This window comes from Bombina bombina, chromosome 6, assembly GCF_027579735.1.
Source record: "Bombina bombina isolate aBomBom1 chromosome 6, aBomBom1.pri, whole genome shotgun sequence".
NCBI lineage: Eukaryota > Metazoa > Chordata > Amphibia > Anura > Bombinatoridae > Bombina > Bombina bombina.
Window position 1 is genome coordinate 896,720,316 of NC_069504.1, and position 26,616 is coordinate 896,746,931.

At 36.8% G+C, this 26,616-nt stretch overlaps 1 protein-coding gene across 1 annotated transcript in view; it reads right to left on the reverse strand.

Annotated features, from left to right (window-relative positions):
* Positions 1-23,918, reverse strand: part of KIF23 (kinesin family member 23) — a 263,401-nt gene extending 239,483 nt beyond the window's left edge. Inside the window, exon 1 of the mRNA XM_053718482.1 lies at positions 23,780-23,918. Coding sequence (XP_053574457.1) covers positions 23,780-23,784 — 5 coding nt within the window. The 5' untranslated portion in view covers positions 23,785-23,918. The remainder of the gene's footprint in view (positions 1-23,779) is intronic.
* Positions 23,919-26,616: the final 2,698 nt, after the last annotated feature.

Consider the following 26,616-nt stretch of genomic DNA (forward strand, 5'->3'; position numbering starts at 1 on the left):
AGAGCCGAGTCCTTCTCCTCACCACTGTGACTACTGTACTTACATATTACTTGAAGTATCTTCCTTATATTCATTTCTGGAGTTCTACCCATTACAAACCCCGCCTGATCAATATGAAGTAATCTTGGGAGAATAAATTTAAGTCTATCGGCCATTATTTTCATCAGTATCTTATAATCAAGGTTTAAAAGAGAAATTGGCCTATAAGAAGATAATTGTGTAACATCTTTTCCCTCCTTAGGGAGGAGAATAATATTAGCTGACTTAAATTGTGCAGAAATCTTTTGACTATTAATAAAGAATGATTATATACTTCCCCCAGAATTTTTACAATATCCTCTTTAAGGCATAAATAAAATTCTAATGACAAGCCATCTGGCCCAGGTGCCTTTCCTTTACTCATGGCGTTTAAGGTGTTTAAAATGTCTATCTCAGTAATAGGTGCATTAAGTTCTATTATATCTTCCGCATTAATTTTTTGGAAGCTTAATGTTTGTTAGAAACTTCTGAATAGTTTCTTTTTTAGGAGATTGAGATAGATATAGATCTGCAAAATATTTCTGAAATAATAATGTAATCTCTTCCACTTTATTTTGTATTTTACCCTCTGAGTTAATCAAACCTATTGTTTTCCTTTTTTTGGTTCTATTTATCAGGTTCGCCAGATATTTACTGCCTTTATTCCCAAATCTTTCAAAATGTGCTGAACCTTTCAAAAGGGCTTTCGCTGCTATGGAGAGCAAAAATTCATCTCTTTCTTTCCCTGCTTTATAATAAGCTTCTCTATTCTCCTTTGTCGGCAGTTTCTTATTTTTGAGTATGCTGAGGATAGAGCTGTCGAGAATTTCTCATGGCTAATTTGGGCTTCTTTCTTTGCTTTAATTACATATGGTGTAATATCTGCTTTCAGGGTAGCTTTTGCTGCTTCCCAATAAATATCTACATTCCCTGAATAGTTCAGACGATTATACTTAAATTCCTGCCACTTTCCCTTTAAAAACTGAGCAAACTTAATTGAGTTATTCAAATAACTAGGCATATAAAATGAGTTATAATTTGGTCTCTTTATTATCAAAACTATAGGGGTATGATCTGATAATGTAAACTCCAACATTTTTGTGTCCTCAATTCTATTGATCAATGTTCCAGATATCAGAAATAAATCTAACCAAGCTAATGTCAAATGTGTTTTCGATAGACACATAAATTCTAAATTATTGGGATTGAGAAACCTCCATACATCCCTCAAATTATATAAATCTAATAGAGTTGAAAATATTTTATTTTTTTCATATTTTGCATTCCGATTTGGAGTTGTTTTCCTTTGATTACTCCCCAGTTTCCCTCTATCAAGAAAATAATCTGGTGTAATATTATAGTCTCCCATAATTATTGTCTCATACAATGAGAATTTCTCTATAATTTTAAAAATATTCCTCCAGAATTTCCAGTCTAGTTTATTGGGGCCATATATATTTCCAATGAAATATTCCCTACCATCTATATTTATATGTATAAACACATATCTCCCTTCCTTATCAATTATTTTTTTCTTTATTACATAATTCAATTTCTTATGTAATACAATTGCTACCCCCTTTGCGGATTTCTTATATGATGAACCAATGACTTCAGCTATCCATCCAGCTCTGATTTTTTGATGTTCACACTCAGACAAGTGTGTTTCCTGGAGGACTATAACATCTACTTTTTTCTTACTCAAGTAGTTCACAATGGCTTTACGTCTTATTGGGGAATTTATACCCCCACATTCCAAGATAGTAACTTAATCATCACTTTCCTTCAAAAATATGTATAAAAAAAGAGGGGAGGGGCAGAAAAGGGGGGGGGGGGGAAAGGGGCAGGACCACATACCTCAAAGCAACTAAATCCTCCCCTTGTTATTTCCGTCTTTATCTCATCTTCGTGAGACATTATTCCATATACTTTCATTTTGATACACACTAAGCAAATACCCATCTTATTACCCTTTTTTTTTTACTCCCTGAAAGAGAGAGAGAGAAAAAAAAAAAAGGGAAAACCCTTCATTGAATATCTAGACCCATGAGACATATACTTTTAAAAGCGAGCTAACCCAATTGTGCACAAATTTCCTTGCCTTCAGTGCTTTACATTCATATTTTCAATGAACCAACTAGTATATTATTCCTGTGAACTCTCTAAGAATATCTAAGTATGAAAAAAAAACCAAAAAAAAACCTTCATTGAATATCTAAACACATGAGCCATATACATTTAAAAGCAAGCTAACCCAATAGTACAACAATTTTCATTGCCTTCAGTGCTTTACATTTATTTTCATGTTTTTAGTAAACAAACTAGTATATTATTCCTGTAAACTCTCTTAAAATGTCTACATATGAGGGGGAAAAAACAAAAAAACAAAAACCTTCATTAAATATCTAAACCCATGAAACATATACATTTAAAAGCAAGCTAACCCAGTTGTGCAAGAGTTCATTTTTCATATTTTCAGTAAACAACCTAGTATATTGTTCCTGTGAATTCTCCAAAAATATCCAAAAAAAGCAAACTAACCTAATTGTGCAAAACTTTCCTTGCCTTCAGTGCTTTATATTTATTTTTCATATTTTCAGTGAACAAACTAGTATATTATTGCTGTGAACTCTCTATAGATATCTAAATATGCCTGAGAAAAAAAGGCAAACTAACCCAATTGTGCAAAACTTTCCTTGCCTTTCCTTGCCTTCAATGCTTTACATTCATTTTTCATATTTTCAGTGAACAGATATCTAAATATGCCTTAAAAAAAACGAAAAAAAACCTTCATTAAATATCTAAACACATAAGACATATACATTTAAAAGCAAGGTAACCTAAATGTGCAATAATTCATTGCCTGCAAAGCTTTACATTATATATATATTATTCCTGTGAAAACAAAAAGGGAAATTTTCCTTAACCCTCCAGGGAAAAAAAAAGCATCACTGGAAGGTGATGGGCAGTCCAACAATCAAAAGCTAGTTGGGCTTCATATCACTGTCCAGGAATCTTTGGGCTTGATCCGGGGATTCAAAAACAAAAAAAAATCATTCCCCTCTCTGATTTTCAATTTAGCCGGATACATTAAGGAAAAGTTCTTCCCTTCCTTCACCAACCATGTACAGATATGCGGGAATGCTTTCCTTTTGCTTGCAGTCTTATTTGAAAAAATCTTGGAAGATTAAAACTCTGCCTTCTTTATAGGTGAGCTGGTGTGACTTTCTGTAAGCTCTCAAGATAGCCCATTTACTTTCAAAGCACAGATATTTCCCCACCACAGCTCTGGGTCTAGCTGGTCTTGTCTCAGAAGCTTCCATTATACGTCCCACCTGATGGGCTCTTTCTACCACAAATCTTGCTCCTCCTCCCTCTATTTCCAGTAGTGAAAGCAAAATTATTTCTGCAAAATGAATCAAATTTTCTGGTTTAACCTCTTCAGTTAGCCCAATTATCCTTAAATAGTTTTGTCTGCTTCTATCCTCCAATTCTTCAACTTTAGCTTCCAATTTCACATTTTGCTTTATTAATAAGTTAAGTTTGGTATCCTGGGTATTTAAGTTGTCCTCACAATATGAAATTCTTTGCTCCATTTCTGTGAGCCGCTCATTTTGCCTCTTCATCTCCTCCATAATTAAAGCCAATTTTATATTGATCTCTTCCATTTTAGGAAAGATTAATGCAGAAACTTGATTAACAATAATATTGGCCTCACTTTCCTCACTTTTCTCTTCCAATAATGATGAGCCAGAAATATTGATATTTTTATTAGGTTTTCTTTCCCCTGTTTTTTGTTTTAGTGACATTTTCTTAGATTTCAGGTATTTATCCATCCTAAACCTTTCCTTTATTATTACACATATATCAGTTTGTCAACTTGTTAGCTCTTTGAAGCAAATAGGGGAAGTTTTTGCTCTCAAACCTTATAATATGTTGCTTTATCTTTAAGAGGTGAAAAGATTCCAAAGTTTTAGGTGAAGTGGGGAAGGGGCTTGCATTCATACCATCCGTCATAAACCAGCATACACCTTTATACTTAAAGGGACATTAAACACTTTGAGATGGTAATATAAAATGATAAATCATATATATAAAAAAAGTCTGCAATATACTTTCATTATTTATTTTGTCCCCTTTTCCTGTAAATCCATTCTGAAATTGTGAGCTTTTCAGTTCCTGTTAGAAATGGAAGTGCAGAACACTGTTATATTTCACACAGCCATTGGCTGCACATTCAAGTGACTTATTTATAACTGTCCCTAATTGGCCACAGCAGAGAAGGTAACCTAAGTTACAACATGGCAGCTCCAATTGTTTTATAGACACTAAAACTTTAGACGTATTTTGTCAATATTTAAACAGCAAATGAAACTTTAAAAAAATACATCTACATGTTATTCTCCGACTAATCTTTTCTTTCAATGCATCATTCTATCTCGTATTTGTTTAGTGTTTAATGTCCCTTTAAGAGGCAGAAAGTTCCAAAGCTGCTTTTATAGTTAGCCTGGTTTAACAAAAATTCATATTTTCTTTCAGCAGTGAAAAAATTGCAGACCCAACCCCCATTAATTTTGTAGCAGCCTCTCATACGCCCTTTATGTTAGTTAACAAAATAATTACACTCTGAAAGTTCATACAGATGAGCCCAAAGCTAACCTCCTCTCCCTTTTCCCTTATTGTTTAAGAAATTCAAGGAGTTTTTCTACACCAGGGGGGGGGGGGGGGGTAGATGTGTGCTTAAGCTTGTATCTTCAATTATACTTCGTAATGTCCAAATATTCTTGCTTAAATATCACAGACTTAGATATTCACTCTATTATCCATAGAGTATTCACATGTCCATCTATCATTCCTCAATTAGTGCATAGATGTAAACAGTCAGTTCAGGATTTTCAAATGCTGCTGTATTTTAAATGTTCATTCCCCCCCCCCTTCAAAACCGGGTACTACTGCAATCTCTTTACAATGCACCATTTGATAGTAGGAGGGAAGTATAAAGAAGAACAGTACCTTATTCCTTGTGTTGTTACATTTTTCCTTGTGTTGATCCTCTGTAGCTCAGGGCCTGCATATCTAGGCTTAGGGGGAGGGTCTCACCTGTTGTTAATGGTGGTAGAATTTCTAAAGCAGACTCACCACGTGAGCCTATGCCGTTCCTCCTGGCTGTGGCTTGTACCCGGGTCATCCGGTTCGTCCTATTGATATCACTCTGCCAACCTGCAGACCCACTGTGCCTCCGTGGGTTTGTTGAAATGCAGCCTTGCTGCTAGACAGAGCTAGCTTCTTAGCTTCTGGTAGGTGCTCAATTCTCAGCCCCTTCCCTCTCTGCCTCATTAACCCTATTATTACCATACAATTAACTAGTATTGTCTGTACCTTCAAGCAAGATATCAGTTTTATTCCACACTTAAGCAATAATTCCCCTTCTAAAGATACTATAAGGTTTCTCTCTGCATATATTGATGCTCTCAAAGCTTCTAAACTCAGAGAAGGATATATGATGATCGTCATATCCTACACACTTTGTATTAAAGGACCAGTAAACACAGTAGATTTGCATAATCAACAAATGAATGATAAAAAGACAATGTAATAGCACTTAGTCTGAGCTTCAAATGAGTAGTAGATTTTTATTCTGACAATTTTAAAAGTTTTGTCTATTTCCTCCCCCCATGTACCATGTGACAGCCATCAGCCAATCACAAATGCATATACGTTTATTCTGTGAATTCTTGCACATGCTCAGTAGGAGCTGGTGACTCAAAAAGTTTAAATATAAAAAGGCTGTGCACATTTTATTAATGGAAGTAAATTGGAAAGTTGTTAAAAATTGCATGCTCTATTTGAACAATGAAAGTTTAATTTTTCACTTGAGTGTCCCTTTAAGCACATTTTGTTAAATTTGGAGATGAGTAGACAAAGTTGTGGCCAGGTATTAGATTTTGTATTCTTCATTCTTATTATCATTATTACATATTATACTCTTGCCCTATATCAGCTGCTGATTTATTGAGCTGGCAGCTCTGCTTGCTGAATCTGTTAATTCATTTAATCCATCCCTTGTGGAAGGACAGAGTGTTTGTGCAACTCTTAATTGAATCACTGTACACACTGACATTCTGCCTGACATTGCAAGACCTAGCTGCAAAGCAATTGGATTTAAGAATAGAACGTAGTGGAATTGGATAAACATACAGTCCATGCAGTGTTAGAGAGAGTCAGATTAATTTTCTTGTTTCTCTCGTTTCTGAAATCTTCTTCAGCGTGAGAATTAAACTGTTTTCTAGAGTTGCTACGGTAGTCTTTATATTCCACTGATGCTTGGTATAATTGTCCGGTATTTTTTGTGTCACTCACTGTTCCATTCATAGTTTTATGTTAAATTCATACTAAATGCCAGTTTGGTCAGTGCTTACTAAGGACTGTTGTAATCTTTAATAATATTTAGAGCACTGTTTTTTATGTCTAATATGCCAGTTTCTGGTTGATTAGGTATTATATTTGTTCTCCTATATAAGTTCTTAAAAGTTATAAAATGTAACCACTGAAACAATGTTTTGAATTTTATTTTTTTATTTTTATTTTAACAAAGTGTATCACTTTTTAAATCTGAGGACCTCTAGTGGTCATCTGTAGTATTGTTTCTTGTCAGCAAAACGGTAAGTTTCTGTGCTCAGTGATATAAAGTCTGTTATTACCATCTGCTCTCATTGTTTTGTTTTATTTCTTCTCCTATATAAGTTCTTAAAAGTTATAAAATGTAACCACTGAAACAATGTTTTGAATTTTATTTTTTTATTTTTATTTTAAAGGGACATTAAACACTTTGAGATGGTAATATAAAATGATAAATTGTATATAATAAAACAACTCTGCAATATACTTTCCTTATTTATTTTGTCCTCTTTGCCTGTAATTCCATTCTGAAATTCTGAGCTTTTCAGTTCCTGTTAGAAATGGAAGTGCAGAACACTGTTAAATCCAGCACAACCATTGGCTGCACATTCTAGTGACCTATTTATAACGGTCCCTAATTGGCCACAGCTTAGAAGGTAACACAAGTTACAACATGGCAGCTCCCATTGTTTTATAGATACTAAAACTTTACACTTATTTTGTCACTTTTTAAGCAACTAATGAAACTTTAAAAAATACATCTACATGTTACTCATGGACTAATCTTTTCTTTGAATGCATCATTCTATCTAGCATGTATTTAGTGTTTAATGTCCATTTAACAAAGTGTTTCACTTTTTAAATCTGAGGACCTCTAGTGGTCATCTGTAGTATTGTTTCTTGTCAGCAAAACGGTAAGTTTCTGTGCTCAGTGATATAAAGTTTGTTATTACCATCTGCTCTCATTGTTTTGTTTTATTTGTTATTCATTAAACTGTTCTAGTTTGGGGATCTAGACTTCAATATAGCCATCATATTAGCACAATTTATTTACTTGTGACTGCACTTTCTGGCTTTTTTATTATTATATGTTATTTGTTTCTATATTTGGGCTGTTTCGTCACAATTTTCTCTCTCTGCAAGTTTTTTTTAATTGTTTGCAGCCTACTCAGCATAATAATTAGCTACTAAAATATTCTTTTGCTTAAAGGGACATGAAGCCCAATTTTTTTTCTTTCATGATTCAGATAGAGAATATAATTTTAAACAACTTTCTAACGGCTAGATTTAGAGTTTTGTCGGTAAGGACCCGCGTATCTAACGCTGGCTTTTTTCTGGCTGCACCTTTAAAATAACTCTGGTATTGAGAGTCCACAGAATGGCTGCGTTAGGCTCCAAAAAAGGAGCGTAGAGCATATTTAACGCAACTGCAACTCTCGATACCAGAGTTGCTTACGGACGCGGCCAGCCTCAAAAACGTGCTCGTGCACGATTCCCCCATAGGAAACAATGGGGCTGTTTGAGCTTAAAAAAAACCTAACACCTGCAAAAAAGCCGCGTTATCCTAACGCAGCCCCATTGTTTGCTATGGGGAAACACTTCCTACGTCTGCACCTAACACCCTAACATATACCCCGAGTCTAAACACCCCTAACCTTACACTTATTAACCCCTATTCTGCCGCCCCCGCTATTGCTGACCCCTGTATATTATTTTTAACCCCTAATCTGCCGCTCCGTAAACCGCCGCTACTTACATTATCCCTATGTACCCCTAATCTGCTGCCCCTAACACCGCCGACCCCTATATTATATTTATTAACCCCTAATCTGCCCCCCACAACGTCGCCTCCACCTGCCTACACTTATTAACCCCTAATCTGCCGAGGGGACCGCACCGCTATTATTATAAAGTTATTAACCCCTAATCCGCCTCACTAACCCTATAATAAATAGTATTAACCCCTAATCTGCCCTCCCTAACATCGCCGACACCTAACTTCAATTATTAACCCCTAATCTGCCGACCGGAGCTCACCGCTATTCTAATAAATGTATTAACCCCTAAAGCTAAGTCTAACCCTAACACTAACACCCCCCTAAGTTAAATATAATTTAAATCTAACGAAATTAATTAACTCTTCTTAAATAAATTATTCCTATTTAAAGCTAAATACTTACCTGTAAAATAAATCCTAATATAGCTACAATATAAATTATAATTATATTATAGCTATTTTAGGATTAATATTTATTTTACAGGTAACTTTGTATTTATTTTAACCAGGTACAATAGCTATTAAATAGTTAAGAACTATTTAATAGCTAAAATAGTTAAAATAATTACAAATTTACCTGTAAAATAAATCCTAACCTAAGTTACAATTAAACCTAACACTACACTATCAATAAATAAATTAAATACAATTCCTACAAATAACTACAATTAAATAAACTAACTAAAGTACTTTAGTTAGTTTATTTCATTGTAGTTATTTGTAGGTATTATATTTAATTAATTTATTGATAGTGTAGTGTTAGGTTTAATTGTAGGTAATTGTAGGTATTTTATTTAATTTATTTATTGCTAGTGTAGTGTTAGGTTTAATTGTAACTTAGGTTAGGATTTATTTTACAGGTAAATTTGTAATTATTTTAACTATTTTAGCTATTAAATAGTTCTTAACTATTTAATAGCTATTGTACCTGGTTAAAATAAATACAAAGTTGCCTGTAAAATAAATATTAATCCTAAAATAGCTCCAATATAATTATAATTTATATTGTAGCTATATTAGGGTTTATTTTACAGGTAAGTATTTAGCTTTAAATAGGAATAATTTATTTAATAAGAGTTAATTAATTTCGTTAGATTTAAATTATATTTAACTTAGGGGGGTGTTAGTGTTAGGGTTAGATTTAGCTTTAGGGGTTAATACATTTATTAGAATAGCGGTGAGCTCCGGTCGGCAGATCAGGGGTTAATGTTTGAAGTTAGGTGTCGGCGATGTTAGGGAGGGCAGATTAGGGGTTAATACTATTTATTATAGGGTTAGTGAGGCGGATTAGGGGTTAATAACTTTATTATAATAGCGGTGCGGTCCGGTTGGCAGATTAGGGGTTAATAAGTGTAGGCAGGTGGAGGCGACGTTGAGGGCGGCAGATTAGGGGTTAATAAATATAATATAGGGGTCGGCGGTGTTAGGAGCAGCAGATTAGGGGTACATAGCTATAATGTAGGTGGCGGCGCTTTGCGGTCGGCAGACTAGGAGTTAATTATTGTAGGTAGCTGGCGGCGACGTTGTGGGGGGCAGGTTAGGGGTTAATAAATATAATACAGGGGTCGGGGGTGTTAGGGGCAGCAGATTAGGGGTACATAAGTATAACGTAGTTGGTGGTCGGCAGATTAGGGGTTAAAAAAATTGAATCGAGTGGCGGCGATGTGGGGGGACCTCGGTTTAGGGGTACATAGGTAGTTTAAGGGTGTTAGTGTACTTTAGAGTACAGTAGTTAAGAGCTTTATGAACCGGCGTTCAGAAAGCTCTTAACTACTGACTTTTTTCTGCGGCTGGAGTTTTGTCGTTAGATTTCTAACGCTCACTTCAGCCACGACTCTAAATACCGGAGTTAGAAAGATCCCATTGAAAAGATAGGATACGCAAATGACGTAAGGGGATCTGTGGTATGGAAAAGTCGCGGCTGAAAAGTGAGCGTTAGACCCTTTTTTGAGTGACTCCAAATACCGGCGGTAGCCTAAAACCAGCGTTAGGAGCCTCTAACGCTGGTTTTCACGGCTACCGCCAAACTCCAAATCTAGGCCTAATTTACTTCTATTTTCTAATTTGTTTTATTCTATTGGTATCATTTGTTGAAGGGGCAGCAATGCACTAATGGTTTCTAACTGAACTTATGGGTGAGCCAATCACTATCGATATATATATATATATATATATATATATATATATGCAGCCACCAATCAACAGCTAGAACCTAGGTTCTCTGCTGCTCATGTGCTTGCCTAGATAAACATTTCACCAAAGGATAATAAGAGAAGAAATCAAATTAAATATTAGAAGTAAATTGGAAAGTTGTTTAAAATTGTATGCTCTATTTGAATCATGAAATACATTTTTTGGGTTTCATGTCCCTTTAATGTTTATTATTCCTTGATGCTTCCTCTGCTAAATTGAATCTGCCTTCTGAGAATACCATGTCAGTAATGTTGATTTTTGTACAGAGGTTCAGATATCACTGGATTTTACTTTAATTATACCAACGCTGCACTGTTACCTTCTCTAATGCAGCCAAAGTCACAATTTTCAATACTAAAGGGCTATTTTATTCACTAAAATTTTCTTATGCACTATGACATCAGTTATGTGATAAAGACCCTTCATGATTGTTGTATAATTACTTTCATACCTATGCCAAGATTACCAGTTTTGCGTTATGGCTGTGCGCAAATAGCGCATGCGTAATGTTTATTGCGCACTCTTTGTAACGTAGATATTACAAGTCTGAAAAGAACATAGTTAAGCATAGCCTTAACACGAATACCGCGTTTATTTCACTTGCGTATTCACGACCGCATAATGGATTCCCCCATAGAGATCAATAGAAACTGAAAATTAAACTGATTTTTCATCTAACACTCGATATCGTGAGAACTACACATTGCTCTGTCACATTACACATACAACTTAATGTACACCAATAATAATCATGTCAAATGTACAAACAACAATTGCTCACACAACATAGCAGAGTCGCATTCAACAATCACAATTATTTACAACAAATGCTACATAACATTTACACAAAATGAGGATTCAACAAATACGTTTGGATCTGCATCACGGAAGAAAAGAACAAGAACAACAAATTACACACTTATACACAAAGGAAACATTTGCATTGGCAATTCGGAAAGATTTCACAAAAATAATTATTTAGAACAGTTAACAAATACAATAGGATCAAAAATTATTATTGGGATTTTGCGATACTAAATTATGATAATGTTCTGCAAACGATCATCGCATTATACACATTCCTTAAAACATATGTGGATTTAGAACCTCAATATGAGCATGCGCAAATTGAAATAACTACTCCACTTTTCACACATACAAATCTTCACAACAGCACACCTGGACCTCGTTTAATTTGCAAACTGGTACATCATTAAGCATTTACATAGGGTATATAAGCACGCTCTGAACATGGCTACCTTGACTGTATTGCTTTTTCGAGACAAGTACAGGTCTAGAGGGAGGTTAGAGATAGTCAGAGATAGGTAGAGAGATAGAGAGAGAGAGAGAGAGAGAGAGAGAGAGAGCTAGTGATAGAGATAGTGAGAGATACTGCATCCATTTGTGTTCATATTACTTTTCTTCTTACCTTACTTATAACTGTTTGCCGTAGAACTAGGATAATGTACAGGGAGTGCAGAATTATTAGGCAAATTAGTATTTTGACCACATCATCCTCTTTATGCATGTTGTCTTACTCCAAGCTGTATAGGCTCGAAAGCCTACTACCAATTAAGCATATTAGGTGATGTGCATCTCTGTAATGAGAAGGGGTGTGGTCTAATGACATCAACACCCTATATCAGGTGTGCATAATTATTAGGCAACTTCCTTTCCTTTGGCAAAATGGGTCAAAAGAAGGACTTGACAGGCTCAGAAAAGTCAAAAATAGTGAGATATCTTGCAGAGGGATGCAGCACTCTTAAAATTGCAAAGCTTCTGAAGCGTGATCATCGAACAATCAAGCGTTTCATTCAAAATAGTCAACAGAGTCGCAAGAAGCGTGTGGAAAAACCAAGGCGCAAAATAACTGCCCATGAACTGAGAAAAGTCAAGCGTGCAGCTGCCAAGATGCCACTTGCCACCAGTTTGGCCATATTTCAGAGCTGCATCATCACTGGAGTGCCCAAAAGCACAAGGTGTGCAATACTCAGAGACATGGCCAAGGTAAGAAAGGCTGAAAGACGACCACCACTGAACAAGACACACAAGCTGAAACGTCAAGACTGGGCCAAGAAATATCTCAAGACTGATTTTTCTAAGGTTTTATGGACTGATGAAATGAGAGTGAGTCTTGATGGGCCAGATGGATGGGCCCGTGGCTGGATTGGTAAAGGGCAGAGAGCTCCAGTCCGACTCAGACGCCAGCAAGGTGGAGTACTGGTTTGGGCTGGTATCATCAAAGATGAGCTTGTGGGGCCTTTTCGGGTTGAGGATGGAGTCAAGCTCAACTCCCAGTCCTACTGCCAGTTTCTGGAAGACACCTTCTTCAAGCAGTGGTACAGGAAGAAGTCTGCATCCTTCAAGAAAAACATGATTTTCATGCAGGACAATGCTCCATCACACGCGTCCAAGTACTCCACAGCGTGGCTGGCAAGAAAGGGTATAAAAGAAGAAAATCTAATGACATGGCCTCCTTGTTCACCTGATCTGAACCCCATTGAGAACCTGTGGTCCATCATCAAATGTGAGATTTACAAGGAGGGAAAACAGTACACCTCTCTGAACAGTGTCTGGGAGGCTGTGGTTGCTGCTGCACGCAATGTTGATGGTGAACAGATCAAAACACTGACAGAATCCATGAATGGCAGGCTTTTGAGTGTCCTTGCAAAGAAAGGTGGCTATATTGGTCACTGATTTGTTTTTGTTTTGTTTTTGAATGTCAGAAATGTATATTTGTGAATGTTGAGATGTTATATTGGTTTCACTGGTAAAAATAAATAATTGAAATGGGTATATATTTGTTTTTTGTTAAGTTGCCTAATAATTATGCACAGTAATAGTCACCTGCACACACAGATATCCCCCTAAAATAGCTATAACTAAAAACAAACTAAAAACTACTTCCAAAACTATTCAGCTTTGATATTAATGAGTTTTTTGGGTTCATTGAGAACATGGTTGTTGTTCAATAATAACATTAATCTTCAAAAATACAACTTGCCTAATAATTCTGCACTCCCTGTATAATCGGATAGCAGATTTAGAATGCAGACATTCAATATTGACTCAAAAGATAAATAAGAGATTACCACATGAATATCAGAATAGCCAATATCAACCTATGATTGCAAACACAGGTAGCTATTATGAGCCTATAGGACCAATAAGTAGTGATCATGTGCGTGATCAAAGAGGGGAATGAAGGGATATATTATTATTGCCCCTCAATTGTGCCTTTTACAGATATGATTGCTGTTGCTTTAATTAATAATATTGTTAGGAATTAGATTCTTGGATGGTTCTTTATTTTACTATAAAACATTTGAACATTTCTTAATGCTGTGGTTTTACTGTTAGAATGCAGGTTCATCTTTTTCATTTTGTTATTATTTTGTAATCATGCATTTATGGAAAATCAAATCATTTACTATAATTATGTGTTTTGTAAAAGTTTTCATAAACTGGCATATATTCATTATTGCTGATATAGACTGTCTGTAACTGCTTAGAGTAATGGAATGATTTGTCCAGATGTCGGGAGATTCTAAATCACTACTGTTTTTCAATATTATAACCAAATCACTTCTGTTTTTTCATATTATAAAAGCCTTGTATTGGTACCAATAAAAACGAGAACTTACTATACAGCTGTCTTGTGTCTGTGCAATCTGTAATATAGTAATTTCTTCAGGAATCCTGCTGAAGGAAGGTGTTCAGTTCATTATCAGTCAGACCCACGGCCGGAAATAAAACCCTTACAAGAGTTTGTGTATGAATCTGTCTGGGTGAGTGTGTGAGTGCTGCTTTGTTTTTCATTCCTTACACATAGTTAAACATATTTACTTTCATTTACACACAAACAAACACATTCAATACATACATACACATAGCAGTAACACTACATACACACACATACACTCCATATCCCATTCCCTTTAAACCTATACCCATCCCATAGTTATATTTTGTTAATTTTAAACCAACTTATTGTTTACACACTTTCATTTAGTCCTTTTTTTATATGTTTGTCTGTTTCTTACTACCCCTTACCCTATTTTCTAAAACCCATTCACACTTTGAGCACTTTTTACTTTTTTTTAATTAATTTGACCCCCTTTCATTTGTGCGCTTTCACATTCTGAAAAGATATGGCGGGAAGGAGGAGTAGGGAAGAATTTAGGGACAAGATTAGGGAGGAGATTAGGCAGTAGATTAGGGATGAGATGAGGCAGGAGATTAGGGAGGCAAGGGGGAGAGGAATTAGAGAGGAAGGGGAAGAGGTCAGAGTGGGTGGGCCAAGCCACATTGTTGAAGACGAACAAGTGGCTGGGCCCAGTGGGACAAGGCGGGAGCGCAGAGAGGGCACAATACAGTCTGGAGAACAGAGGCTCACATCACAGGGGAAGCCCAGGCAGAGGGAGGAGAGGTATACCAGGGAGGAGAAAGAGGTCCTTATATTGGCCTATATGGAGAGGGCTAGGAGGCTGCAGGCACCGAAGGCCACCCCTGCAACAAAGAAAAGGTTGTGGGGGGAGATCAGGATGCTGTCAACTCAGTGGGGGAGTTCAGGAGGGACTTGAAATCTATGCAGCACCGCTACCGGGCCTGCAAAAGCGAGCTAAAAAAAAAAATGTTGAGGAAGAGGCAAGCGACTACCAGGACTGGTGGCAACCCGGAGCAGAGATTCGTCTACAGCCACTGGAAGGAAATGCTGCGTCCCAACATCTCCGAGGTGGCTCTAGTCGGTATCCAAAGAGGGATCGATACCAGGAACCTGCAATTCTCATCTTCTGGTAAGGGCATTTACTTATCTCTTTTCATCCACCTGATAACTCATTTACACCCAAAATAAATTATGGATATGACTAACGCAATTCCCCTTTTTTAAACATTATTCTGAAAACGCATTCAGAATTACCTTGAGAAAGTTGTATTTGAAGAAAAGCAATGACATTAGTATCTAGTCTCCAGATTATGTGTGCATTTAAACATATTTTAGACACACACAAAAATACATTAATATTGACCATCTAGGTATCCGAAAGACGGGTAAATCGTATTGATTTCTCTTGGATATAATTGAATTACTAAGGCAGCCTAATATACTTTCAAATATAACATTTACATCTTTATTTGGAACTGTGATAATATCTCTTATTTCTTTAATTTTAAAATATACAGAGTCTGAGGCCAGTGAGGAGGAAACACAGCTCCTCCTTCACCCAGACATGAGAGTGGTACAGAAGATGACACACCACCTCAGAGAGAACAGGAGGATACCCCTGCAGAAGATACCCCTGCAGCAGCCCCCCGTGCAGCAGCCCCCAGTGCTTCAGCTCCCCCTGACAAAAACATCCCCCCACAATGCCCGAGGTGGAGCTGATGAGGGTCTTCCTACAGGAAATGCAGTACACCCGGAGGGCACAACAGTGTGAGAATTGAGTGATTCATCTAGTTTATATGTGCATGAATTTCAACTGTTAATTTAGCTAACATCTAATTACATATATTATTCTCAAAAACTGTGATAATATGAGTAAGTACCAAGAAGTACATATACGTGTTACTGTGGTAACTTTACTCTATGAAAATGAACTTTAAGCATAGAGTGCAATAAATGTAATGTGACTAAACAAGAAAAAATAAACAGTGTTTCTCTATGCAAGCGTAGTAAACGATACACTTATAATAGACTACATAAGACTGTGTGCATTGATCACGTACTCTGCAATAATAAATATGAGGTACCTGATAGAAGAGATCTCAAAACAAACTGCTAGCTTCAAAAGGAGGAAAATTAAACAGCTTAAGCAAGGAAAGATGGCGGAGCTCCGCAACTTACTATGTTCATGGAGAAGTTCCGATGCTGCAAGAGCAGGCTGACAGCAACAGCAGGTAGACGGAGGTCTGATCAGCTGACCGCGGTTGCAATGCCATCAGAGAGCAGCTGTGGAAGTCAGAAGCAGATTCACGCTGATCCGTTGAACGACAAAGGAGACACAAGGCTTCAGGTAGGCAGATTCGCTAGGGAGTACTGATAACGATCTCCAGGCAATAAAGATCCTTGATAGAATACTGCAAAAGCTCTGTGGGACAGGAATACTGTAAATAAACTGCAACTTCAAAAGGGCTCAGGACTCAGATACAATCGAAATACCAAGCATTTTGCAACAGGAAGAGGAGGCTTTTAAGAGATGGGTCTGAGAAGATTACACCCAGTTTGTTAAAGGAACAGAACCCTGACAAACAGGCACACACAGTTTATGACCAACGCAGTGAACACCCTGATAGAAGGACAAACAAATATGGTAAATGTTCTAAATAACATATTTCAGGTCCTCCGGGAGGTGGCAAGCAGACAATATCCAGAAATGGGAAGACCACAAGAGCCTGGACCATCAGCTCCTGGACCATCATCTCCTGTGCCTCCTCCATCTCCTACTCTGCCTGGTCAATCCTCAATCACTCACAGTACTCCTCCTCCCCCTCTTCCCCAACCATCTCCAATGAGGACACGTCTGAGGAGGCATTTGACCACTCCAGAGCCTCACTGTCATGTGAAGAACGGAAGGAGGAAGAAGTAATTATGTTTATATATTATTGTTTGAATTTAAAGTTAATGTGTAAAGGATAATTATGTGATGATGTTGTCTTCTTACACTTGTGGAGCACACTCTGTATTTAATAGGCTTCTATGGGACCGGGTCCATGGAGGCAGATTGTTTGCAGAGTGTGTTTTACAAGTGTGTTGAGACAACATCATCACATGCTTTCCTTGTTGATTAGATTGATTTGTTTTTGTGATGTGATGTCCAAACTTGTTCTCCTAATACAAACCAACAACCATTACAATTATACATGATTGCATATCACTGTGTTGATGCAAACAACATAGCTTAAACAAGAACATATGCTAACATATACTAATCCTTATGGCTTATTGGTATATCTACATGTGCTTGTTAAATAAAGCAAATATTGTATTTATTTAAAAAGCCTGTATGCCATATTAAGTGTTTTACTTATTTTGGAATTGAATTTCATTTAAAGGTGCATGAAAGCAGAAAATCATCTTTCATGATTTTGACAGAGCATAACATTTGAAACAAGTTTCACATTTACTTATATTATTTAATTTGCTTCATTATCTTGTTATTCTTTGCTGAAAGGTTTATTTAGGGACACTCAGGAGCAGCAAAGAACCTAGCTTCTATCTGCTGATTGGTGTCTGCATATATCTACCGATTGTCTTTGCCTCACCCATGTGTTCCCTTAGGCCTAGATTTAGAGTTGGGCGGTAGCCGTCAAAACCAGCGTTAGAGGCTCCTAACGCTGGTTTTTACTGCCCTCTGGTATTTGGAGTCAGTCAGGAAAGGGTCTAACGCTCACTTTCCAGCCGCGACTTTTCCATACCGCAGATCCCCCTACGCCATTTGCGTATCCTATCTTTTCAATGGGATCTTTCTAACGCCGGTATTTAGAGTCGTGGCTGAAGTGAGCGTTAGAAATCTAACGACAAAACTCCAGCCGCAGAAAAAAGTCAGTAGTTAAGAGCTTTCTGGGCTAACGCCGGTTTATAAAGCTCTTAACTACTGTGCTCTAAATTACACTAACATCCATAAACTACCTATGTACCCCTAAACCGAGGCCCCCCAACATCGCCGCCACTCGATTACATTTTTTAACCCCTAATCTGCCGCTCTGTATACCGCCGCCATCTACGTTATCCCTATGAACCCCTAATCTGCTGCCCCTAACACCGCCGACCCCTATATTATATTTATTAACCCCTAATCTGCCCCCCACAACGTCGCCGCCAGCTACCTACAATAATTAACCCCTAATCTTCCGACCGCATCTCACCGCTACTATAATAAATGTATTAACCCCTAATACGCCTCACTCCCGCCTCAATAACCCTATAAGAAATAGTATTAACCCCTAATCTGCCCTCCCTAACATCGCCGACACCTAACTTCAATTATTAACCCCTAATCTGCCGACCGGAGCTCGCCGCTACTATAATAAATGTATTAACCCCTAAAGCTAAGTCTAACCCTAACCCTAACACCCCCCTAAATTAAATATAATTTTATTCTAACGAAATAAATTAACTCTTATTAAATAAATGAATCCTATTTAAATCTAAATACTTACCTGTAAAATAAACCCTAATATAGCTACAATAGAACGAATAATTACATTGTAGCTATTTTAGGATTAATATTTATTTTACAGGCAACTTTGTATTTATTTTAACCAGGTACAATAGCTATTAAATGGTTAAGAACTATTTAATAGTTACCTAGTTAAAATAATTACAAATTACCTGTAAAATAAATCCTAACCTAAGTTACAATTAAACCTAACACTACACTATCAATAAATAAATTAAATAAACTACCTACAATTATCTACAATTAAACCTAACATTACACTATCAATAAATAAATTAAATACAATACCTACAAATAACTACAATTAAATAAACTAACTAAAGTACAAAAAATAAAAAAGAACTAAGTTACAAAAAATAAAAAAATACCCCCACATACCCCTAATCTAACCCAAACCCCCCTTAAATAAACATAACACTAAGCCCCTGAAGATCTTCCTACCTTATCTTCACCATACCAGGTCAGCGGCGGCTGAAGAGGTCCAGAAGAGGCTCCAAAGTCTTCATCCTATCCGGGAAGAAGAGTAGATCCGGACCGGCAACCATCTTGATCCAAGCGGGCAGAAGAGGACATCCGGACCGGCAAACATCTTCATCCAAGCCGCATCTTCTATGTTCTTCAATCCGATGACGACCGGCTGATCTTCAAGACCTCCAGCGCGGATCCATCCATCTTCACCGACGACTTCCCGACGAATGACGGTTCCTTTAAGGGACGTCATCCAAGATGGTGTCCCTCGAATTCCAATTGGCTGATAGGATTCTATCAGCCAATCGGAATTAAGGTAGGAAAATTCTGATTGGCTGATGGAATCAGCCAATCAGAATCAAGTTCAATCCGATTGGCTGATCCGATCAGCCTATCAGATTGAGCTCGCATTCTATTGGCTGATCGGAACAGCCAATAGAATGCAAGCTCAATCTGATTGGCTGATCGGATCAGCCAATTGGATTGAACTTGATTCTGATTGGCTGATTCCATCAGCCAATCAGAATTTTCCTACCTTAATTCCGATTGGCTGATAGAATCCTATCAGCCAATCGGAATTCGAGGGACGCCATCTTGGATGACGTCCCTTAAAGGAACCGTCATTCGTCGGGAAGTCGTCGGTGAAGATGGATGTTCCGCGTCGGCGGGATGAACATGGATCCGGAAGAAAGAAGATTGAAGATGCCGCTTGATAGAAGACTTCAGCCGGATCATGGACCTCTTCAGCTCCCACTTGGATGAAGACTTCAGCCGGATCATGGACCTCTTCAGCTCCCGCTTGGATGAAGACTTCAGTCGGATCATGGACATCTTCAGCCCCCCGCTTGGGCTTGGATCAAGACATCGGAGGAGCTCTTCTGGATCGATCGGTGAACCCGGCGTGGTGAAGATAAGGTAGGAAGATCTTCAGGGGCTTAGTGTTAGGTTTATTTAAGGGGGTTTGGGTTAGATTAGGGGTATGTGGGTGGTGGGTTGTAATGTTGGGGGGGGGTATTGTATGTTTTTTTTTACAGGCAAAAGAGCTGAATTCTTTGGGACATGCCCCGCAAAGGGCCCTTTTCAGGGCTGGTAAGGTAAAAGAGCTTTGAACTTTTTTAATTTTAGAATAGGGTAGGGCATTTTTTTATTTTGGGGGTCTTTGTTATTTTATTAGGGGGCTTAGAGTAGGTGTAATTAGTTTAAAATTGTTGTAATATTTTTCTAATGTTTGTAAATATTTTTTTATTTTTTGTAACTTAGTTCTTTTTTATTTTTTGTACTTTAGTTAGTTTATTTCATTGTAGTTATTTGTAGGTATTGTATTTAATTAATTTATTGATAGTGTAGTGTTAGGTTTAATTGTAGGTAATTGTAGGTATTTTATTTAATTAATTTATTGATAGTGTAGTGTTAGGTTTAATTGTAGATAATTGTAGGTATTGTATTTAATTTATTTAATGATAGTGTAGTGTTAGGTTTAATTGTAACTTAGGTTAGGATTTATTTTACAGGTAATTTTGTTATTATTTTAACTATTTTAGCTATTAAATAGTTATTAACTATTTAATAGCTATTGTACCTGGTTAAAATAAATACAAAGTTGCCTGTAAAATAAATATTAATCCTAAAATAGCTACAATATAATTATTTGTTATATTGTAGCTATATTAGGGTTTATTTTACAGGTAGGTATTTAGCTTTAAATAGGATTAATTTATTTAATAAGAGTTAATTTATTTCATTAGATTTAAATTATATTTAACTTAGGGGGTGTTAGGGTTAGGGTTAGACTTAGCTTTAGGGGTTAATACATTTATTATAGTAGCGGCGAGCTCCTGTCGGCAGATTAGGGGTTAATAATTGAAGTTAGGTGTCGGCGATGTTAGGGAGGGCGGCAGATTAGGGGTTAATAAATATAATATAGGGGTCGGCGGTGTTAGGGGCAGCAGATTTGGGGTACATAGGGATAATGTAGGTGGCGGCGCTGTACGGAGCGGCAGATTAGGGGTTAAAAATAATATGCAGGGGTCAGCGATAGCGTGGTCGGCAGATTAGGGGTTAATAAGTGTAAGGTTAGGGGTGTTTAGACTCGGGGTTCATGTTAGGGTGTTAGGTGCAGACGTAGGAAGTGTTTCCCCATAGGAAACAATGGGGCCGCGTTAGGAGCTGAACGCTGCTTTTTTTCAGCTCAAACAGCCCCATTGTTTCCTATGGGGGAATCGTGCACGAGCACGTTTTTGAAGCTGGCCGCGTCCGTAAGCACCGCTGGTATCGAGAGTTGAAGTTGCGGTAAATATGCTATACGCTCCTTTTTTGGAGCCTAACGCAGCCCTTCTGAGAACTCTAAATACCAGCGGTATTTAAAAGGTGCGGCCAGAAAAAAGCACGCATAGCTAACGCACCCCTTTGGCCGCAAAACTCTAAATCTAGGCGTTAGTAACCAGTAGTGTATTGATGCTCCTTCAACAAATTATACCAAGAGAATTAAGCAATTTTTATAATAGAAGTAAATTGAAAATTTGCTTAAAATTGTATGTTCTACATAACTAATAAAAGATACATTTAGGGTTTCATGTCACTTTAAGAGTTACATTTTTTTATTTCATGCTCACAGTGCTATATTATTTGGATAACAACAATGTTGAATCGATACTTGACAAGTTGACACAATATTGAAAATTTAAATAAATAATAAATATTAGGACATAACATCACTAAAAACTATACATGATTTATTAAATGTTACACAATTAAAATATAATTTATATATCATATTATATAGGTGAATGCATTTTGAAAAATTACTTCAAATACAAATGCGCATGTTTCGGAAATTACAATGTATACAATTAAACACAACACATAAATTATTTGTTAATGAGAAAATATTGTTGACAAACATATTAAACAAGATGGAGTATATTCATCGCAGAACATTCATGGATTATCACAATCTATAAACTCAAAAAATCATAGTTTTAAACTTGTGTTCTCATTCGCCAACATGACGCATCCAATATCGCGTAACAACGTGATCCAAACAAATTGCGGAATTTACACCTTTGCATGTGATGTCTTACACAACATAGCGCATCCAATATCGCAGAACAACGTGATCCAATCAAATTACGGAATTTACACTTTTGCAGTGACATCTTACGCAACATGGCACATCCGATATTGCGGAACAACGTGGTCCAATCAAATTACGGAATTGACACCTTTGCATGTCAATAACAATTCTATTTCTATTTAAAAAACTAGAATGTGCTATATTGTTAACTAGCAAGCGTTTGTTTTATGTAATGCACAGCTCCACATAATGTAACGCTAGATAACATAATACTGTGATATGTGGAATATAATCCATTGTTGTTAATAAATACATTTTTCATTAGAATAGTAAGATTAGGAAATATTAAGAAAGCATCAAGGTTTAACATAGAAATAATGCTACTATATACATTACGAAAATGTGTATTGTCTATACATTATATGTTACCTATAGCAATATATCGTTTGATAATTAAATATAATAAAACATCATAGAAAGAGATTATTCATCTAAAATATGTGTGCATTACACACAGTGATTTTGTATGTTCTACTACTACAATAAGATTTCATGAGAATTGGAATATATGTGCTGTCAACATCCAGATTATAGTCTGCTTTAAATATTATATGTGTAAAATTAGATTTTAAAAAGTACCTTATAAATGCATATCCATAAAGAAATTCCTGTTGTCAGCATCACTTAAGAATTAACATAAAATAACTTTTATTAGAAATGACATTAATAAAAAAAATATAACATTTTAATTAAAATATTCTTTTTATTATGAAAAATATGATTTATGAAGGTCCTAAAACATAATTAAATAATATAATAGAACAAATAAGTCAGAATAATAACACAGTCCCCTTTGGAGCCATCTGACAAGGTGACATAGTGCATCACAGTCCTTGGAGAAAGTTGACAAGGGCAAACAAAGGCCAACACAACCCCTTTGGAGCCATCTGACAAGGTGAACAATGTTCCCTCTAATTTTTTTTCTGTGTGTGCAATTATTTTTTTCTGTGTGCGGGTTTGATAGGGCTTGTGTGCGGCATTGAGCGCATATATATATATACACACACACACACATACATACATATACAGACACACATATAGCTAAGCAATACTGGTTAAATAGATCCTCATGTGAAAGCAGCAATAGCATTACACAGTACTGCAGACATTATTGCTCAAACTGTATATAAAAACTGGTTTGTGACACAGACAATCCTCAGTCTCCTGCATAATCTCCTCAGATGCCTAGACCAGCTTGTGGGCATAATTTAACCCCATGCCTGATGCCTGCCAAAAAGGGCTACAGTGCATTGTATAGGAATACACTGCAATCCTCTCTGGAAGCCAAGGGGTTAAATAGTGATCTGCATGTTATAAGTTTGACTGACAGCCATGCTCTTAGAATGGGAGTATGGTGATAAAGGCTAACATGTTAACACAGAAAAATAGTAAGATGAACTCTTTGTCTTTGCTGCACTGGGCTATTAGTATTATATATTAGTAAATAGAGGGGATAACAAAGGCTGCTTTAAATTGTAGAAGCCAGGAATATGACCTGTAATTCAATTATTGTACAGATCTCTCTGGTACTTGAGGGCTTTACAGTCAATGTGATAAGGAAACAGAATTACCTGCAGCAAAAGCTACCATCATGCCAACTGTGAAACTTACGGCATGTGAGGAAGATCTCCAGCTCTCACCTACTCGGCTGCTTCCAGTATCTGCTATACGGAGGAGGAGGGCTGCACTTCGTCTACTGACATTCTTATCAACTTTCCCTGAAAGTGCCTATTGCCTGCTGCCCTCCGTGTTTGTTCTCTCCCACTCTCTGACAGCGCTGTGTGATTTACACACACAGCTGTCATTCAGCTTAGGTCCTACCCCTCAGTGTAGCACAGGAAACAAATCAAGCTGTGCTTCACCGGAGGGACCTTTTCTTTTAACAGTGCCTCTGTCATGCCGTTTCCTGGAGGCTAGCAGTGCTGAAATAAAAAACCAAAAATCTTTCTACATTCCTCCTGTGTTTTGCGCGGTCTTATGTACTGCATGCGCTATACAGAGAGGGAAGGTGCGCGCCCACGCTGCCGTGCACCTTAGAGGGAACATTGAAGGTGACATAGTGCATCACAGTCCTTTCAGGGAGTTGACAAAGGCCAACACAGCCCCTTTGGAGCCATCTGACAAGGTGACATAGTGCATCACAGTCCTTGGAGGGAGTTGACAAGGGCAAACAAAGGAGTTGACAAGGGCAAACAAAGGCCAACACAGCCCCTTTGGCTAAACAACTAAGCCAACGGGCAACAAATAAAAAAATAATATGGATGGAGGAGTTACTCCTGCTCCCTTAGGTCATCTCTGGACGTTCCACTTACTGGGGCATCCTCCTCACATTCCTCGGCTTGGGTTTCTGCAGCTGCAGCTTGCAGTCTTGCCTCTATACGGCTCATGCGCTGATTGCAACTCTGCATGGTTCCCTCCAATCTCACCAGAGCCTCTAGCATCAACCATGCGAAGTCACAACCTAAACAAAAAGAATTTAATTAAAATTAATATAAATGACAGAATAGAATTAAAATATAGCAAAGGGACATTGTACTAATTTAAATACAAATAATGATTAGAATAAAATATACTATATAAAAGAAGAATTACACATTAAATATGTTCTTCATAGATAAACCATTTAGATATAAAATAAAATAACAACTCTATAGACAAATCATTATTTCTTTAGTTTATGACACACAGGGAAAGGGGCTGGGATTAAATAAAAAGAAAACAAAATGCATATTTAGATAATTGATATAAAAATCTAGACAATATCATTTTGAGGGGAAAAAATGTCGATGATAATTTAAAAGAATGTAAATATGAAACATTTACATTCATATCAGAAATAAAATTGTTTTATAAATAAAGTTTTCGATTCAAAATAAATTTAGGTATAATTAGATCAGTATAATGTCCCTTTAAGAATTTATGGTCTAATGTTGATTTATAATGATACTTACATCTGTGGCTGGGAAGGAGAACAGGATACCCAGGCCGAGGAAGGTGAGGATCAGGGAAAATGGGTTGGCGGAGAGGATGGATGGGGCAAGGTAGCGTACGCACAGGTGGGGAATGTGGGGCCTGGGCAGGTGGGGAAGGTGGGGTCTGGGCAGTTGGGACATGCCCAGGTGGGGAAGGCAGAGCCTGGGAGGTGGGGCAGGAGCAGGATGGGAAAGATTAGGGAGAACGGCGAAGGGCAGGTAGGACAGCTTTGGAAGGTCCAGGATGGGAATGACAGGGAGAGCAGCGAGGGGGGGTTATTAAGGGGCAGGATGGGAATGACGGGAAGAGTGGCAAGGGGGGGCAGGGGGGAGTTTCGGAAGGTGTGGCAGGATGATGCCCAGAAGTGGATGGTCCATCTGAAATATATTATACAATTGTTTCAATACATATATAAAAATATATTATTTACATTTCAAATTAATATTCATCATCATTTTAAATATGTAATTATTTATTTTGCTCACAAATTAGACAAAGTCACAATAATGAATATGTTTAAAGGTCTTAATTGATTTGAATAGTCTAATTTCGAATCTTTTGAAATTGATCCTTGAAACTCTATTTGCTCACTGGCACTTATTCTTGAACGTTTGATCCATACATTAAAAAGCATATGTTGCAAAGTCCCCATTATGTGTTAATCTTTATGATTTTACAATATTACATTTCTCTTTTTGATAATATATAGTACACATGTATGCACTTGATATTGAAAAGCCATAGAGGTCCGTCTCTTATGTGATCTACTTGTCATTGGATCACATCTAGAGTGCATTATTAAATGTGAACTACATAGAGTACTTTTAGACACATGCCCGTGGATTGACTTATGAGAGTCCACTAATTGGATAATATGGAAGTGTGTCATATGAGCAAATATAAATGGACACTCCACATAGGCTTCGAAACAAGGTAATCACTGATGACAAAATATATTAAGATGATTGCCTCGGTAATGTTAAATTTAATTTTTTTAACCTTGATGGTTCAATCAATTACTATTCTAAACATTTACACAGTAGACAGTACCTTTCCTATTAACTATTAAGAATAGAATGCTATCTTACATTACATTTTCATAGTATTTTTTTTAATCTATCTTTTTACATTAGGATTAAAAGTAGGTCATCCCACTGTACTTATCTGTATTTTGTAAATCAGGAACAAAAGCATAGTACACAGAACATTTAATGCTTATCATGTGTGTATCGCTTGATTATTGTTGTCTAAATTTATACGAAAATCTATCCATGTTCTGAAGCACAAAAGTGTAGACTAAAAAGTTTTGAGATTTTAATATTAAACTAAAATAAATATATATAATTAGAGGAGTACATTCTAAAAATTTTTTTAAACTGAATGCTCTATCATAATCATAAAATCTTTGTGTAATATACTTTTAATGATGTATGAATGAGTAAATGGACTTACCATCATCCTGCTCATGCAGGGCT